Source organism: Hydra vulgaris, chromosome 03 (genome assembly GCF_038396675.1).
Source record: "Hydra vulgaris chromosome 03, alternate assembly HydraT2T_AEP".
Lineage (NCBI taxonomy): Eukaryota > Metazoa > Cnidaria > Hydrozoa > Anthoathecata > Hydridae > Hydra > Hydra vulgaris.
In genome coordinates, this window is record NC_088922.1 from 47,736,134 (window position 1) to 47,751,032 (window position 14,899).

General features: G+C 28.9%; 1 protein-coding gene across 1 annotated transcript in view; it reads left to right on the forward strand.

Annotated features, from left to right (window-relative positions):
• Nucleotides 1-8,131, forward strand: part of LOC100204488 (nose resistant to fluoxetine protein 6) — a 63,231-nt gene extending 55,100 nt beyond the window's left edge. The window contains exon 15 of the mRNA XM_065793470.1: nt 7,514-8,131. Coding sequence (XP_065649542.1) covers nt 7,514-7,624 — 111 coding nt within the window. The 3' untranslated portion in view covers nt 7,625-8,131. The remainder of the gene's footprint in view (nt 1-7,513) is intronic.
• Nucleotides 8,132-14,899: the final 6,768 nt, after the last annotated feature.

Sequence of the window (14,899 nt, forward strand, 5' to 3'; positions counted from 1 at the left end):
GATAAATGTAAAACTTAGTTATCCCGCAATTTTGAAAATAAAATAAAAATAAAATTTTGCAACTTACCCAACTCTGGGGCAAGTGACTGGGTAAGTTGCAACAGAACATTTTGAAAGAATAAGCTTCAAATCCTCAGAAAAATGTTGTTTATATTGTTTTTTTGATTATTATTATTTAATAATTGAATTTTATTATTATTATTGTTTTTTATTAGCTTTTTATGTTTAAAAAGATTTTTTACCTTTAGATTATTTTAGATTATTCAAATACCTTTTAGTTTACAATCCAAAAAACGCAAACTAATATTTTATATCAAATGAAAAAAATTATAAATAGTTTTAGTAATTTTTACTTTATTTTTTTAAATTTTTTTATACTTGATGTGTTATTGGATGTGTTATTATATTATTTATACTATAAATAATTATAACTATGTTATATTATTTATAATAATATAATTTTTTTAATCATTAAAATTACATAATGTAAATTTCTTAGAGAATAATAAATAAAAGCAATCCTTTAAAAGACACTGTTGAGGTATTCCATGAGGAAGTGGAAGAGGCATGTAACCCACCATCTCAGATTTTCTTCATACTTGGTAAAAATAGTCACCTATATAACATAGACTACCTTGCAAAATTTTAGCACTGATATCAAATGGGTTTTGGAAATATTGTTACTTTAAAATCTGTTTTTAGCAGTTTTTTTTGTTCGGTGGCCATTTTGATTTTACTATAGTTTTTGTTTTACAAGTTACTGTTCAACTAAACATGCGATTAAGCTGAAAATTAGCACCAATATAGTTAAAATATCCAATTGATTTATCAAGCTATTCAGAGAGAGATAGAAATTTATTATTATGGAGATCTGGGCTGTTAATATTAAATGTTAATGTTAAAATCTGTTTACATCATGAGCAACTTTTACTTAACCGGTATGCTAACTCCTAAAAAAATTGAATTGACCCATTTAAAAGCCACTTGGTTTTAAAATGTGACATTGATGTTGAAAAGAAGCGGTAAAAAAATAGATAATTGGTCTACCTTTCAGGACCACAATGGTGAAGATGATTTCTGGAACAAGAAAAAGAACTTATAAACATCAGTTTTGATAAATTAGATGTATCACCAGTAAAATTTCATGAAGTTCCACAACATGCTAAAATTTTTCTCGGGAAAAAAAAATTAATGCAAGCTGCTGATGTTATGCCAAAAAGCTATCAGTATCCTCAATATTAATGCGACAGACGTGAAAAATGATGTTACTGAGGACCCAATTTTGAACATCAGAAGAAAGCTAAAGATCTAGATATATTGACACTATCAATGCAAGAAAAGCTGAAAACGGCAAACAGAAGAGAAAAGATTCTAAATTCAAATTTTAGCATTGGTTCCAGATTCATGGTCTTTAAGGAAAGCAGCTGAAGTATTCAATATTTTCAAAGTTAACCATAACTAAAATAAGAAAACTTAAATTTGAAAAAGGAATACTAACACTTCCAGAAAAAACTAACATTGTTAGAATTGAATCAGATATCATTAGTAAGGTGGAAAGCTTCTATTGTAACCATCAGTTTACTCGGCAGTTGCCAGGTATAAAAGATTTTGTAAGTGTATCCAAAAATAAACATGCGTCAAAGTGATTACTTTTTTGCAATTTAAAGGAATTATTTATTGAATTCAAACTAGAACACCCTTAATCCAAATTTGGATTTTCTAAATTTGCTCAGTTAAAGCCAAAATGGTGTATTTATGCTGGTCAAAAAACAACCCATGCTGTTTGTACATGTGCAATACACCAAAACCTAAAGCCTATGTTTAGTGCAGTTAAACTGTAAAAGAATTACCATGAACTTATTGAAAAGATTGTTTGTAGCAGAGAGTCAAGGGAATACATGATCCATAGATGTAGTTGTTGCCCTGGAATTCAAAATATTATCAAGTATATAACTGCAAATCTATTTCAAAATGATGGATCATATGAAGAGAATGATAAAGTTGATGAAGATGAAATAATTGAATACAAACAGTGGAGTACAACTGATAGAGCAGAGCTTTTAAGTTACTCATCTACAATAAGTGAATTCATTGAAAGTCTTGAAAAACTTGATAGCATAACATCTCACTCTTATATTGCTAAAGCACAAGGTTAATATTTGAATTCATTAAAGTCATCTTTACCCATAAATTAAATTATTGTTTTGGTTGATTTTGCAGAATACTTTTAATTTATCATACAAGACGAAATCCAGAGTTACCACTGGAACCATGAGCAATGCACACTGCATCTTGTAGTTATTTATAACAAAAATGATAAGAGTGCTACTAAAAGTGAACCATTGTCTTTATGTTTTATATTTGATGACTTAACACATGATGTTGGGTTTATTTATTGTATAGTAAAAAGAACTGTCCAATTTATACAAGAAATGTTTCCAAATCCACTATTTCTCTGATTGTTGTTCTGGCCAGTACAAAAATTGCAAACATTTTTTAAATTTATGCCATCATTTTGAAGGTTTTGGGATACAACGTGAATGGAATTTCTTTACAGCATCACATGGAAAGTCACCATGTGATGGCATTGGTGGAATAGTTAAAAGACTTGTTTCAAGTGCTAGTCTTCAACATACAATTGGCTTACAAACTCAGAACACTGAAGAAATGTTCAATTTTTCAAAAGATAACATATTTGGCCTCTTTTTTTTTAAAAGGCGGGGATATTTATTCACTCCATAAATCTTTGACTCTCCGATATAATAATGCAAAGACTTTACCTGGTACAAGAAGTTTCCACCAATTTATTCCTCAGGATGCAACAAGCATAAATATCAAAAGAGTCTCTGAGCAGGAGGAATTTGCAGATCATTGCAGAAAAATATTATATCTGCAAATATGATATGTTTAACTGGGTTGGTTTGGTATTTGAAGTTGATGAAAGAAATGAAGACGCCCTTGTAAAATTCATGCATCCTCATTTACTTAACACTTGATTACACTGGCCAAGTAGAGTTGATTGTTGTTGGGTTCCTAAGCCCCATATTTTAATTATGATAAAAAACCATTATCTTCAAGAACAAGGCACATATACCAGATAGACGCAAATGATTTGCCCAAAATCCAATCTTAAAATTAACTCAATCATATTACACCAGTTTTCTTTTATAAGCAATTTATGAATTAATCAGATGCAAGTTCTGGTTTTTTATTGACTAGTTTTTTAATTTAAAACTTGTATTTATTTAATTTTTTAGACTTAATATATTACATTTATGAATTTTTCATTTTAATTATTGATAATGTTTTTGCTTTTTTTTATAATGAAAGTTTTTAAAATTTCATAATAACTAACATCCGAATGTACCTCATTATAATTCGATTAATTATTTATAAAAATCCTCAAAAAACCCACCTTTCAATTTTGCACCAAAACACTCTTTAATATATATATATATATATATATATATATATATATATATATATATATATATATATATATATATATATATATATATATATATATATATATACTTTAATAAGAACGAAAAAATTTTCTAAAAAAAATTAATGCTACGATGGTTACTAGGCCTCCTTTCCGCCTTTGTTAAAATTTTAAAAATAGCTATATATATATATATATATATATATATATATATATATATATATATATATATATATATATAGCTACAGTCCCCATATTGATATAGTTCTAAATATTGTCATTAAAAACAAATATCATATTCTGATTCCTCGTCCTAAAAACTATACTGGTGCTAATTTTCAGCTTTATCGGATGTTTAGTTGAACAGTAACTTGTAAAACAAAAATTATAATAAAATCAAAATGACCGCCGAACAAAAAAAACTGCTAATAATAGCTGATTTTAAAGTAACACTATTTCCAAAACCCATTTGATATCAGTGCTAAAATTTTGCAAGGTAGTCTATGTTATATAGGTGACTATTTTTACCAAGTATGAAGAAAATCTGAGATAATGGGTTACAAACCTTAAATATTTGTACCCACTTTCTCATGGAATACCTCTGTTACAACTTGCTCCTGTTGCATCTAACCCATACTTGAAAGTTGAATATTAAAAACCTATAATAAATATTTAACGCATGTTCATAGAAAATTTGGAAATTAGTGAATTGGCTGGAAATTTAGTCCCATTAAAATCATCAATAAAAAACATCTAGTCCACCTTTTTTGACTTTTTTTGCAGTTTCGTCAGAAATGCTTTCTACAATCTCTAAAGCTATATTTTAAAACCACATATTTGAAAAAGTGTGCTTGGACTCCGCATTATAAGTCATCTTTTGAAGCTTCTAAATTCTACACAAGTGAAGAAAAATGAAAAACTGAGACAGAATATAGTGGTTATAGAATTGAAGAGCTTAGTGCTAAAGTAATTAAGTCACAAAATAAATGTTTTGAGAAAATAATTTTAGCACTAAGCTCTTAGTTTAGTTGATGAAATGTGATTCAAAGCACATTTGGAATAAAAACTATAAAGAATGAGTTGGTGGGACGGAAACGGCTGAAGCGATAAAGATATTTATTTGCTCTCTAGAGAAATATAATTTCCGGTACACAGAATACTTGGGTGATAGTGATAGCAAAAACTACACTACTGTCAAAAGCACATACAAGGATAATAAATATTTTGAAAGCGCATTGGTCTGGATATAGTAAAAACTGTTTAACAAATGTTGTAATTGATCGATTGCAAAATTATTTTGGCATTTGCATTAGACAAAATTGTGGCAACTTTTATGGTATGAGATCTTCAGCCTTAGCAAGTTTATTTCTTGTAGCATCTCCCAGAAAAAGTAATTACCCTTTTTTAAAACGCACTTACTAATCACTTACTAATCCTTGGATGAACAAACTCTCAATTATGTTTGAGAAAAAAAATAAAACCTCGATAAGAAATTACTAAAAAATTGAAGCATTGAGTACAAAAACAAATACTAAACTATAAATATTTTTATCAATTTCATAGTAAAAAAGTTACTAAATGGTAATGATTATATGATATATGTATATAATAAAATAAAAAAATAATATATTAAAAAAATATGCAATTCAATTAAAAATAAAATAATGTAATGAAAGTCATCACTTCCATTAAATATTACTATTAATAATATTGATATTCACTGCCCGACCCAAATCTCAAAAGAGTTTAACAAGTACTTTATTAACGTTGCTCTAAATTTAGCATGAAATCATACCTCCAATTAATTAATTTAAAACATGTTTAAATTCTTCCAACAATTATTTATTATGTGACAGTGAGTTAATGGTAAAAAAAATTAGTATGCTTTCTTATCTTTAAAAACAAATAAATAGGTTTTGATGAAGTTTTTTGATGAATCAAGCATTATAGTTATTTCAAACAATATCGCCAAACTTTTATGTATATATAATTGTATGTATAAATCTGTATTCGTCTTCTAAAGATGCTCTTACTCTTCTTTACAAAGTCAAGAAGAGAAAGGGCATCTTTAAAAAACCAGCAAACAAATGATGGTTTTCCTGATTTCAAGCATCAGAAGAACCATCTCAAACATTAAAAACTAAAACAAAACAAAAAATTATATACATATATATATATATATATATATATATATATATATATATATATATATACAGTATCGAACAAAACGAGTGCAACCAAATAATGCTAATTTGTTTCTTGATATAAAAGTGCTGCATTTTTTCAATTTAGAGAAATAACTATGTAACTGTTTATAGACAAAGTTCTTCAAGTTTTATTCATCACAATGTTCATTATTTGTACACGAAAATTAATAAATTAATCAAAAGTATTAAAAAAAGTTGATTTCCTTCTGGACAAAACAAGTGCAACTCGACAAAATGTTGACCAAGCTGTATTTCGCTATCAATATTTCGTGGCGAATCCTTTGCTGTCGATCACAGCCTTGCATCTTCGAGGCATAGATTCAATCAGGTGATCAATGAAACTTTGTGGAATCGCTGCCCAGGCCTTTTGGATTTGTTCAAACAGTTGATCCTTATTATTACGAACACCTTCACGATTAATTCTGCGGTTGACGATCTCCCACAGGTTCTCGATAGGGTTGAGATTCGGAGATTGAGGCGGCCAATCCATCACCGATAGGTGGTTGTCTTGAAGCCACTGCTTGACTACTTTTGCAGTGTGTTTCGGATCGTTGTCTAGCTGAAAAACCCATTTTATTGGCATATTCCATTCAGCATGAGGTAACATAACATCTTTCAGGATATTTTTATACATGAAACGGTCCATTATTCCATCGTTTCGATGTATTGGACCTAGACCGTTAGCAGAAAAACACCCCCAGACCATTACATTGCCTCCACCATGCTTCACGGTCTTATGGCAGTATCGTAAATCAATTTTTCACGCGATATTTATCACAAATACTTTTTTGTGACATTCCACTTACGTAATCGCCAATAATTTTCTTTCTTAGTTCCAATCCAAGACTGTCGGGAGCCATTTTTGCACTTTAAGTCATAAAAATAATAAAAATAAATAATCACGCTTCTCAAGGCTTACCGTGTTACATTTACCTTGTGATAATACAATAATGCTTTGGGGAACACAACGTCTTGGTTAGATGTGGACTGTATTGATGTAATGAAACACTTGTTGTATTTCACTTCTTGTATTGATGTTCTTCGATAAAACACTTTGATAAAACTCACTTCGATAAACTGTCTTGATAATACTGACTGATTGACTTCCATATACTGACTGATTTACATGTCGATTTACATGTCTCTTATATAGTAAAATGAACCTGTGTGAACCTGTTCTGGAAGATTCTAGATGCTTCTTTTCGATGCTTCTTTTCGATGCTTCTGGATGCTTCTGAATGTTTCTGGATATTTCTGGATGCTACTGGATGCTTCCAGATGCTTCTTCTGGAAACTTCTGGATACTTCCTTTAATTATTAAAAAACTTCCGTGACGTCGACACGGACCAGACTTAAGAAAATGAAACAAACCAAAAAAGTTGCACTTGTTTTGTCCGCTGCAAAATGGCACTTGTCAACGAAATTCTGCCTGTGTGCTGTCACCTGTCAGCTGATTGCTCATGTCATGGCATGCTATGACTCCAAACTCCTGAACTGTTTGCTGTGGTAGTATAGTTCGTTTCGTTTTTAAGACATGTAAAATTAGAAACACTTTTTAGCATTGTTCGATGTTGGTTGCAAATGTTTTGTCCAATACTGTATATATATATATATATATATATATATATATATATATATATATATATATATATATATATATATATATATATATATATATATATATATATATATATATATATATAACTAAATGATAAAAAATACAAAAACCTTATTGCTTTTAGTTATATCAGTCTAATTAGCACGCATTTTAAGTTAATAAATCTTATATGTTAATACCTTATATTTCCAATACCATGTATTATAAACTCCACTATTTATGTATTTTTTTTTATTTTAATAGGCATTCAACTTTGTGTCAGTTACAGTCATCTCATATGCCTGTGCTTTTGTATTAGCGGTGTGTGTCGAATACCCTGTGTTTAATATAGAGAGCATGTTTTTTGAATTATAAAGGTTTTCTTAATTATTGTTTAGAAAATTTTATTTTGATTTTTAAACTCCGAGTAAGTTAATTCTTAGTTATTTGATTACTCGAATAATTATTTGAAGATTTTAGCTTTAACATTTTAATGTTTTAAAAGTTTACTTTTTTTATTATATTGGTGTTCACGTCGATATAATTTAGACTTTTTTAATCTCTGCATCGTTACTCTCTAAATACATAAATATATTATTTTGATGTTATTATGTTTACGTTATTATTTAGATATTTACTTTTTTTTTTTTGTTATTCTATGTGTCATTATGAATTAGATTTTTCACTTTTAGCTGTTTATTTTAAATATGAAGAATTATATTTAAAAATTTTATATTATTTTAGTATTCAATTTTATTTGTAATATCTAACTCAGTTTTATATGTAATAAATGTTTTATATCAAAAAGTAAATGTATATATATCTTGTTAATGAAGTCATTTCTTGTATAAACTGTTATATTTGATAATTTTCAAATTATAATTATTGCATTTTTAAATTTATATATTTAAAAAGTTACATACATTTAAAACTGATTTTGCTTGACTCTACTTATAGGTTATTGTTTGTGCTTCCTTACTAGTGGCTATACTTCTCTTTCTTTTACATCCTAAAGAGGGTACACTTCTAATACCCAGTTTAATGGTTCTGAGGCCAGCTGTTAGTAAGATTTCCCGAGCTCAATGACGTTGATTCAATCTGCAGTTGTAAAAAAGAATAGTAATAACTTTGCCATGTTGCACAGCATGGTGTCCCTTTTATTGCTTTTGGTGTGCAATGTCGACGTCTCATTAGGAGTTCTTTGTTACGAAATTTACCTTGTTATGAGCCCTTTTTTCACTCGTTTGATTTGTTTCTGACACTTGTGATCAGTTTCCTCTGGTCCCCTTTAAGTGGATCAGTTCATCCTATGATCTTACTAAAGTCTTGTACTTCTATATTTAATTCAGTCTATCGTTGCACTTCTTACCCCAAAATTTAGGCTGATTAGGATTCATTTTGTCGTTTTCTTCGCTGTTGTCATTATGGAAAAGGACGTATCTATCAGCAGTATTAATTTATACAGAGCCCCAGAACGTGATGAGCAAGAGTTCGTAAAATGTTATCATTTAAACTCAAACTGTTTTTCCTTGAAAAACCTTCCTTTTTTGGTGAAAATAATACCTTTATAATTTCCTCGATTATGGCAGGCAAAGAAGCTTTTCTTCCTTCTTATCGGTTTCATGCTAAAAGGTCTATTATTTTTAAATAATTAAATCTCCAATTTTATCTCAGAAAATAGGATCTAGAGGCTTTTAGAAAATCTTTAACAATGAATTTAATAAAGACAAGTCTAACATTCCACCTTAATTAATCGCAATATCTCTTCAAGAAAATTGGAAAACTAGTTTCGAAGCACTTAAGGTTAGAACAATAGATTAGAAGTCATCCATAAATTACGTCACGCTCTAGGAAGGAGGAGGGGATTGTGCTTAGTGACAATTCATACAGGACTTGTTACTAAAAAGTTACAAAGTTGTGACGAGAGGGGAGGGGGGATGTGGTCAAAAACTGTCGAAAATTGCGTGACGTAATTTATGAACAACTCCTTAATCAATTCTCAGACATCCAAGTCACTTCTACTTCTTTTGCTAAAGTTATTTCCCTCTTAATCTTTTCTACAGCTTATGTCCATTTTGTTCTTTTATTTCTTCACAATAACTATTACAATAAAATAAATGAAAGAAAATGCATATAAATAAAAAATGACAAATTTTGTTGCATATAAAATAAGAACGCGGAGACTTGCAGAAGATCAGATGATCTTGTCATCAAGAACCGCTCACAATCGTCACGTGTCAAAACAATTTCATAATGTGTATAAAATAAATAAGGCAGTCAAATAAAGTTTATAAAACGAAAGTTAGAAGTAAAAATTAACGTTTTATAAAAATACTTAAAGTAACAGACTTGATAGGTATAAAATGTATTAATTAAACTAACATGATACACTAAAATAAAATTAATAAAACAAAATTTAAATATACAAGTATATAGTCAAATATTTTTTATATAAAAATTTGTAAAAACATAAATAAATCAAAACTAAATTTAGAAATATATAAGTATGTTTTCAATAGAGAGAATGATTTTTTTTAATTTCCTTTTAAATGCGAAAAATTTCCAGTCGTCAGAAAAATCAAAAAGGTTCAAAACTAAATTGTTCCATAAAAACGCCCCTCAAAAAGAAATACAAAACTTGCCTGAATTGGTTTTGAAAACTGATTGAAGAAGGAAATTATCATTTCTTAAATTATATTTATTTTTTTCTTTTAAGAAATATAAATTGTGAAAAGAAACCGGAGCTGTACGAGTTTTACATTTAAACATAAAACACAGTACATTAAAAATATTTAAAATATTCATTTCAATAAAAAGAGGCTTAGCATGTAAAAAAGGGTCTTTAAAACTGATAAGACGTGCAGCATGTTTCTGTCGGCGATGAAGAAGTTCTAATTTACTTTTATTAACACTACCCCAAGCCGCATTCGTATAGTTTATGTGGCAATGAATGAATGAATGGTATAGTTGAGTTAAAATATGTTTATTTAACATGCTTCTTGCTTTATATAATATACCTTTACTTTTCGAAGTTTCACAAGTAATGTTTTCGATATGTTCTTGCCACGCGAGATTTTCATCTATCGAAACTCCTAAAAAGTTTGTACACGTTGCTCTCTTAATTAGAACGCCATCAAAAAGAAGAGGAGAAATCTCGATTGGAAGTAGACGTTTTTTAGAGTTAGAATGAAAAAGATACCATTTTGTTTTTTCAATATTCAGAGAAAATTTGTTTGATTCAAACTATTGAAAAACTTTAATTCATTGTCCATACAAGAAAATAGTGTCGTTATGTCGCTATAAGATAAAAAAAAAATTGTGTCATCAGCAAACATAACTGTCATCAAATTGGAAGCTTCATAGAGGTTGTTTATGTAAATGAGAAAAAGAAGAGGTCCTAATACAGATCCTTAAGGAACTCCGCAAGTTATTTCTAATAATTGAGATCGCGATGTTTGGTCAAAATGAACAATTCTTGTTACTGTCTTACAAAAATATTCTCCAAAATACCATTAAAATTTTAACTCTTTAATAAGTGCTTAACTTAATCATGTTTTCCTCCCTGCTAGATAATGAAATCTTTTATTAATTTTTAAAAACTCTGGAGATCACTCAAACCTCTCTAGCTAACACCCATTCAACCTTCTTCTATTATTAGCAAAGTCTTTAAATACTTAACGAATTTCACGAGTCTGACAACTTGTACTCTGACAATAGGAATTTCGATTTTCTCATTCTACTGCTGACGTGTTAACCGTTATAACAGAAAGGTTTTATCAAGCATTAAATGGAAGCAGTAAAGCTAAGGTTGTTGCTCCTAATATATCAATTAGTTAAGATCTGGCATAGTGGTCTTTTCTTTAAGCTTGCTTCAAATGGTGTACTTTAGAAATTTTTAAAAATTAGTGAATTATTTCATTTTAATTGCAATATAAAGTTTTCCTTGATAGACGATATTCTCCTTTATTTCCACTAACTTCTGGGGTACCACAAGGTTCCATCCTGTTCCTATGTTGTTTCTTTTTATACTAAAAAGTCATTACTCAATATAGCTTAGAACAGGCAGCTGACTTTGAATCTGATCTCTCTTTTGTGACAGCTAAGGGTTTGCAGTGGCTGATAAATTCTAGAACAAACAAAACTGCTAATAATTAAAGCAATATGGGTAAAAATTTTATACTGCTGAATGACAACACTCTTACAGAACCTTCTACATTACGTCTTTTTGTATTACTATTCACTACTTATTTGGAACTTACATAGAAGCCATTTATACAATCCATTGCAAAGTTAGCAATGTGCTAAAGTTACCTTTCTTTATCATGCTCATCATTCCTACTCCCGATTTCATTCTCTACACCTATATATCTCTTATTTGTTCTTGTATGAAGTACTATTGTCATTTTAGGCTGGTACTTCTAATGAGGCCTTTTCTCTTTTAGAAAAAGTTCAACAGCACTTGTAGTTGAACATGTTCTAACTGCCAAGCTTAAACCTCTATCTCATCTTCGTATGGTAGCATCTTCTAATGGAAATTAAATTTAGTTGGCACAGAGTTTTCATTATTACCAAATAGTTTTTCCCTACAGCCAATAAAGTGTTGTTTCTTGAAGACGATCCAGTAAGACATATCTTTTTAAGAGCAACTATATATTTTTTAGATAAATTGTTACTCATCATGGACAAGCTTTTTGTACATAATTTTATACATTTATACTATTTGACAGGTCTTGTGTTGTATGTAGAATAATTGTAAGAAACGGAGCTTTTTTAATTTCTAAAACAATATCTTCCGTAACTGCTGTACCAAACAAATAAATAATGGTTTCATATTGAATAGTTGGTCTTAAATAATTAATTTTACCATTTGGGTTTAAAGGATGTGGTTTTATAAAATGGATTATAGCGAGATAATAAACTCAAAACTGACGCAAAAATTCTAGATTCGTAGCCTCTTACAATTACAAATGCTTAAGAATTAATAAAAATACGATGTAATCTATCTCACCAAAGAGTAATTTTACTGTTTATTTTACTTTGCAATAAAGTGTCGATAGTACTTTCTTGTAACCAATTATTATAAATAGGGAACTTGATAAATAAATCAAGATTTAAAATTGGTCCAATTTTTACATGCATGCAACTGCTAGTCCAGTTTGTTGTTTTGATCATAAGTCTTCATATGAAGACTTTAAGTATTGATATTATAACATGGGCTCTGCATGCATGGAGCTTAGTCAGTATTTGTTGAAATGCTGACGTCTAGATCCACCCCTGAGTTGAGAATGATTCTGTGTAATCATTTTTGTTATTCAGAAAAATAGCCTATGTGTTAAAGTAGGACAGTGAATAACATTTTAAGAACTCTTATTCCTCCCATTCAGGAATCCTGTATCATTAATACTGCTGATACAACGGAAGCTACACTCATACAAGTATATACGCTCAGGGATATATAAATAAGGATTAGAAGCGATGTTTAAATGTATTGCAAAACTGTGTAACTTTCATCAACTCATAGTAAAAGTTATTTATGCAGTTATATAACTCTTTAAGTGACAAGTCTATGTTGTTTTTTTGTTTAATAGGAAGATTTCGCTGTCTAATGATTAAAATGATTTTTTAATTTTCAGACCCAGTTCCCTCAATTTGTGCTCGTATTACAAAAGCAACTAGGGTACTAGAGGTTTCGAAGTCCTAAAGTGATAACAACAACAACAACAACAACATTAACAACAACAACAACAACAACAATAACAACAACAACAACAAAAATAATAACAACAACAACAACAACAAAAATAATAACAACAACAACAACAATAACAACAATAAAATAATAATAATGATAATAATAATAGTAGTAGAATTTGATCAATAAAGACAATAATAGCAGCCACAAAATTTAAGTAAAAAGTATTTAATGTTTTACGTAGTAATCATTAGTCACTAGATAATTGGCATCAATTCTAGGTTATCATTTGGTATAAATACGATACCTTACAATATCGATATCAAGATCACGCGATATTGCAATCGAATGTATCGGTTATATTATTACTGTTTTAATATAGTTGGTACCATTTAGTATTCATAAAATTAATTTTATTTTTTAAATCTAATAGTTATACTACTAATTCATCTAGTATAATAAGAATTTTCAAAGGTCGTGTTGCATCATGTGGCTTTCGTAATTTTATTTCTAATTTGATACCGTTACTTTATTTTAAATAACTGTGTGCTAATACTTGCGTATTTTAACTTCTTATCTGGTATCGTTGCTTTAATATAATTAATTGTGTGGTATTGCTTCCATAATTTAACTTCTTAAATGGTATAGTTATTTTAATTAAATTTTGCGTAATATCGAAACTCTTGCCTGATATTGTCTTCATTTTGTGTTCAACATTCAACAACTAAAGTTGATAAAACAAATAAAGCTGATAATCATTCATTATGTTAATTATTCATTATGATAATCATTCATTATGATAACCATTCATTGTGCCTTCTATAACATCTTTAATCTGGTATTATTTTGACATAAATATAGGTAAGTACTACTCACTAAGTAGTATATATTTTATTTTTTGTATCTGTTCATCTATTTAATACCTTGTCTTAGTAATACTTGTATTCTATTATTTACAAGTATAAAATCTAAATAATAACGATACAGAGTCTATATAGGTATATAGATTCGACATAGTTATATAATTTAGCCTAACTGTGTCTTGAGTTTTATGGTCTTGATTTTTTGGGGTCTTGTAGTAATTTATGCGTTTGTTTTAATTTTACTAAACTATAAACTAATGTCCAACAAATTGTAAACTAATTTATTAATTTGACCTAAGAAAAGTTCTATTTTTATTTTATCAATTTTAATAGATCACATTTTTTAATTATTTGAATGCCTGCCTTTCTCAGATTCCTTTTTTGTTGTATGGATACTCACTACGTGTGTCCATACAGATGATTAAAAGTAAAGACTCTGTTAGATAAAGCAATCACAAATTTAACCCTGCACTGCATAGAAAAATGGGTTGCAGGGTACCCTTCATAGAAGGGTACCCAGGAACTGAAATATGATAAGTAAGACTTATCATATTTCAGTTTTCAGAGGGTACCCAGGAAGTAAATATGATAAAGCTGACTTTATGATAAGTATATCATAAAGTCAGCTCACTTACTACCAGGCTTCATAAATCAACAGCTTTCAGTGCTTCATTGCAAAATGCTTGTTCCACGTTAGATTTTAATTATCTCTAAATACACCCCACAGTGCACTAGCGCAGTCATTATAACATGCTGCACATTGTGCTTCGACTGAAGTTCCCACTTACAGTAGGCAAAAAAATAAATGGCACAAGCATTTTTTTTAAGTTTTTTTTTTTAACTTATCCGTTTTCTCACGTTTTTTTAAAACTGTAAAAAATGTAAATGTTCATCAAAGAGTACTACTCTTATGAAGATTTTTATATGTGTTTGTGCATGATTTTACCAAAGGATTATTGTTTTTAAAAACATTAAAAGCACACAGGTGTTATATCGGAAGCAAAAAAATAAATGGCACAATAACTTTAGTTTGTATTTTATTGAATTTTTGTGGGAAAAAAAAATAAAACTTTGGTAAGTTTAAGTCTAAAATTA